This window comes from Colobus angolensis, unplaced genomic scaffold (assembly GCF_000951035.1).
Source record: "Colobus angolensis palliatus isolate OR3802 unplaced genomic scaffold, Cang.pa_1.0 Scaffold9, whole genome shotgun sequence".
NCBI classification, from domain to species: Eukaryota; Metazoa; Chordata; class Mammalia; order Primates; family Cercopithecidae; genus Colobus; species Colobus angolensis.
The window spans coordinates 5951110-5955506 of record NW_012122931.1 but is presented as its reverse complement, the minus strand read 5'-3'; the positions used below and the strand labels follow the sequence as shown (position 1 = coordinate 5955506).

Genomic DNA, 4397 nt, shown 5'->3' with positions numbered 1-4397 from the left:
AAAAAAAAAACGAAGCAAAAGTAGCCTGTAATCCCAGCACTTTGGGAGGCTAAGGTGGGTGGATCATCTGAGGACAACAGTGCCAGACCAGCCTGGCAAACATGGTGAAACCCTCTTTCTACTAAAAATACAAAAATTAGCCAAGCATGGCGGTGCACGCCTGTAATCCCAGCTATTTATGAGACTGAGGCAGGAGGATCGCTTGAACCTGGGAGGCAGAGGTTGTAGTGAGCCGAGATCACAACACTGCACTCCAGCCTGGGCTAAGGAGTGAGACTCCGTCTCAAAAAAAAAAAAGTGATTCTCCTGCCTCAACCTCCTGAGTAGCTGGGACTACAGGCACCTGCCACCACTCCTGGCTAATTTTTTTAATTTTTAGTATAGATGGGGTTTCACCGTGTTAGCCAGGATGGTCTCGATCTCCTGACCTCGTGACCCGCCCGCCTCTGCCTCCCAAAGTGCTGGGATTACAGGCGTGAGCCACTGCGCCCAGCCATACCTGGCTAATTTTTTGTATATTTAGTAGAGACAGGGTTTCACTACATGGGCCAGGCTGGTCTCGAACTCCTGATCTCATGTGATCTACCCACCTCAGCCACCCAAAGTGCTGGAATTACAGGTGTGAGTCACTGTGCTTGGCCTTGTCTCTATTTTAAAATATAACCATTTGTGTATTTTATTTTATTTTTATTTTTATTTTTTTGAGATGGAGTCTTGCTCTGTCTCCCTGGCTAGAGTGCAGTGGCGCGATCTCGGCTCACTACAAGCTCCGCCTCCCGGGTTCCCGCCATTCTCCTGCCTCAGCCTCCCGAGTAGCTGGGACTACAGGCGCCCGCAACCGCGCCCAGCTAATTTTTTGTATTTTTAGTAGAGACGGGGTTTCACCGTGGTCTCGATCTCCTGACCTTGTGATCCGCCCGTCTCGGCCTCCCAAAGTGCTGGGATTACAGGCTTGAGCCACCGCGCCCGGCCCGTGTATTTTATTTTTTAAAAATTTATTTTATTGAGACATTCTTGCTCTGTTGCCCAGGCTGGAGTGCAGTGGCATGGTCTTGGCTCACTGCAACTTCTGCTTCCCAGGTTCAAGCAATTATCCTGCCTCAGCCTCCTGAGTAGCTGGGATTACAGGCATGCACTACCACATCTGGCTAATTTATGTATTTTTATTAGAGATGGGGTTTTACCATGTTGGCCAGGCTGATCTCGAACTCCTGACCTCAAGTGATCTACCCACCTGGGCCTCCCAAAGTGCTAGGATTACAGACATGATCCACCCAGCCCAGCCTAAAAAAATTTTTAGGGTCTCACTCTGCTTTCCAGGCTGGAGTGAAGTGTTGCGATCATGGCCCACTGCAGCCTCAACCTCCCAGGCTCAAGTGATCCCCCACCCTCAGCCTCCCAAGTAGCTGGGGTTGCAGGCCAAGCCACCAGACTTGGCTAATTTTTGCATTTTTTGTTGAGACGGGGTTTTGCCATGTTGCCGAGGCTGGTCTTGAACTGCTGGGTTCAAGCAATCCTTCCCCACCTCGGCCTCCCAAAGTTCTGGGATTATAGGCGTGAGCCACCGCGCCCGGCCTTTTGTATATTTTTAAAAGTTGTCTTGGCTGGGTGCGGTGGCTCACGCCTGTAATCCCAGCACTTTGGGAGGCCGAGGCTGGTGGATCACGAGGTCAGGAGATGGAGACCATCCTGACTAACACGGTGAAACCCCATCTCTACTAAAAATACAAAAAATTAGCCGGGCGTGATGGTGGGCACCTGTAATCCCAGCTACTCGGGAGGCTGAAACAGGAGAATGGCGTAAACCCGGGAGGCGGAGCTTGCAGTGAGCCGAGATCAAGCCACTGCGCTCCAGCTTAGAAAAATTTGTTGTCTGACATCCCTTTTGGAAGGAGGAGAATTCTAAACCATTCTCTCCATCAACAGCCCAGAGAAGGCTAAGCAAGGAGGCGGGAAAGCAGGTGGACCTCATTCTCGGCTTATCTGGCAAATCTGGGCTCCTCCCCTCGGCCTGGCCGTGTGCCCTGTGGCAGGGATATGGCAGGGATGTGGCCGTGAGCAGGATGCAGAGGGCACTGCACTGTTCTCCTGAGTGCACACCCTCGGGGCCCCTCTGTTCCCCTGACTTAGAAGGTCAGGACCAGTTCCCAGATGAGGAAGAAGGGGAAGGTGGTCCAGAGGGGGAGCAGCCCGTATAAAGGCCACATGGGATGCCTGTGTGACGCCTGCTCTTCCGCTCCTCACAGGATACTCCAGCCGGAGAGTCCAGAGCCCCAGCAGCAAGAGCAACGACACCCTGAGTGGCATCTCTTCCATTGAGCCCAGCAAGCACTCGGGCTCCTCCCACAGCGTGGCCTCGGTGAGCAGCAGGTGCTGGGGCTCCAGGGCTCCAGGTCCAGGCTTACCCTCCTGAGGACTCTGCCCTCAGCAAGCTCATGGACTGGTAGAGTCCATTCATTCATTCATTCTTTCTCTCTCACTCCTCTACCCACACAGGCTTTCAGGGATTGTCCCTAATGACTCACTGTGCCAGGTGTTGGTGGGAGAAAGGTGGGCTGGTGCAGAGGAGAGAAACTGATGGTCTCCTGGGGAGACCCGTACCTGTGGAAATGCAGGTTATTCATTCATCAGCCACTGACAAGCACCTGCGTTACACCAGGGACTCTGCCAGGCCCTGGGGGTGTAGAGATAAATAAGGCAGAAACTTGGCTTCTTCTGGGTTGTGGCTTTTGGTTCATTCACTTGTCCAGCAAGCAGAGTCCCAGCTCTGAGCCAGGCTGGCACAGGGGCAAGCAAGAGCTGGTTCTTGTCCTTGGGCAGCCAGCTGCTCGTGTGGATGAGAGGCAGGACCATGGCACAGAATGGGTACTCTCTGTCTTCTTGTCCAGGTGGTAGAGGAGCCATGGCGTAAGGGGTGGATACAGCAGTCAGGAGCAGGGCTCAGCGGGGTTCCCAGGTTCCTGGGCTGGGCATTGGTCTCGGGATTCCTTCCCGCTTTGGTGGCTTCTATGAAGCACCATCAGGTAGATTGTGGGTCCAGGCCATTCTGAGGGTGCAGATGCTGTGGCCAGGAATGAGCTCAGGGATGGCATTTGGAGGGGGCGTGTGGCCCATGGTCAGGCAGTGGGGGAGGGCTCAGGGGTCCCTGCAGAGAGCCCAGAAAGGCTTCACTCTTTGTTCTTGCACTGATTGGCTCCCAGATGGTGGCAGTGAACTCATCCAGCCCCACAGCCGCGTGCTCGGGACCATGGGATGCCAGAGGGATGGAGGAGTCTCTGACCACCAGTGATGGCAACGCAGAGAGCCTGTATATGCAAGGTGTGTGCAGGAGGTGCCTCAGCTTCCAGGGCAGGGTGGGCGGCAGAAACAGTTCCTTCCTAGGAGCCTGGCCAGTCTCAGGTCACTTTGCCCCTCACTGCCCTGCCCAAAATCCCAATTGGAGATTTCCAGCCATTTCTGAACAAGGGACAGTGTCTAGGAACAAACCTGGTCTGAAAGAAGGCCTGGAACCTGAGCAGCCCAGGCCACACGCCCCCACCCAGTTCTTGCCCTTGAAGGCCCTTCTGCCTCCCTGATGTTGGGTGAGACAGTCGAGGGCTGACCCTCCCTTCTTGCCTCACCTGTGCTCAGGCATGGAGCTGTTTGAGGAAGCTCTGCAGAAGTGGGAGCAGGCACTGAGCGTGGGCCAGCGTGGGGACAGCGGCAGCACGCCCACGCCCAGGGACGGCCTCCGGAACCCGGAGACTGCATCAGAGCCACTGTCTGAGGTAGGTGGCCTTCTGGATCCCCCTGCGCCCATGGGAGAAGGTTGGCAGCACAGGAGAGGGGCAGCCACACCTTAGGAGGCAGGCAGGCAGGCAGGCTCCTGTCCTCTGGGACTGCTGATTTCCCTCTGTGAGAGTGTTATGACGTGAAACAAAACAATTCATGTCACGTGCTCAGCACAGTGCCTGGCACTCGGTAACAACAGCTGTACTGAGACTCACACCCGCCTCACCCCTGTGAAGGGCAACGTGCGGTCCTGAAAGACTGGAAGGGAAGACGCCTCTGTTAAGAGTTGGCTGCATTGCCCGGTCTTTGTTTTTTGAGATGGAGTCTCGCTCTGTTGCCCAGGCTGGAGTGCAGTGGTGTGATCTCGGCTCACTGCAACCTTCACCTCCCAGGTTCAAGCGGTTCTCCTGCTTCAGCCTCCTGAGTAGCTGGGATTACAGGCGCCCACCACCACACTTGGGTAATTTTTGTATTTTTAATAGAGATGGGGTTTCACCATGTTGGCCAGGCTGGTCTTGAACTCTTGGCCTCGTGATCCACCCTTCTTGGCCTCCCAAAGTGCTGGGATTACAGGTGTGAACCACTGCGCTCGGCTGTTTTGTTTGTTTGTTTGTTTTGTTTTGTTT

General features: G+C 54.7%; 1 protein-coding gene across 1 annotated transcript in view; it reads left to right on the top strand.

The window, feature by feature from the left end:
* The window catches only part of FAM73B (family with sequence similarity 73, member B), a 30367-nt gene that overhangs the window by 7004 nt on the left and 18966 nt on the right, over positions 1 to 4397 (top strand). Inside the window, exons 3-5 of the mRNA XM_011931445.1 lie at positions 2201 to 2359; positions 3201 to 3318; positions 3631 to 3767. Coding sequence (XP_011786835.1) covers positions 2201 to 2359; positions 3201 to 3318; positions 3631 to 3767 — 414 coding nt within the window. The remainder of the gene's footprint in view (positions 1 to 2200; positions 2360 to 3200; positions 3319 to 3630; positions 3768 to 4397) is intronic.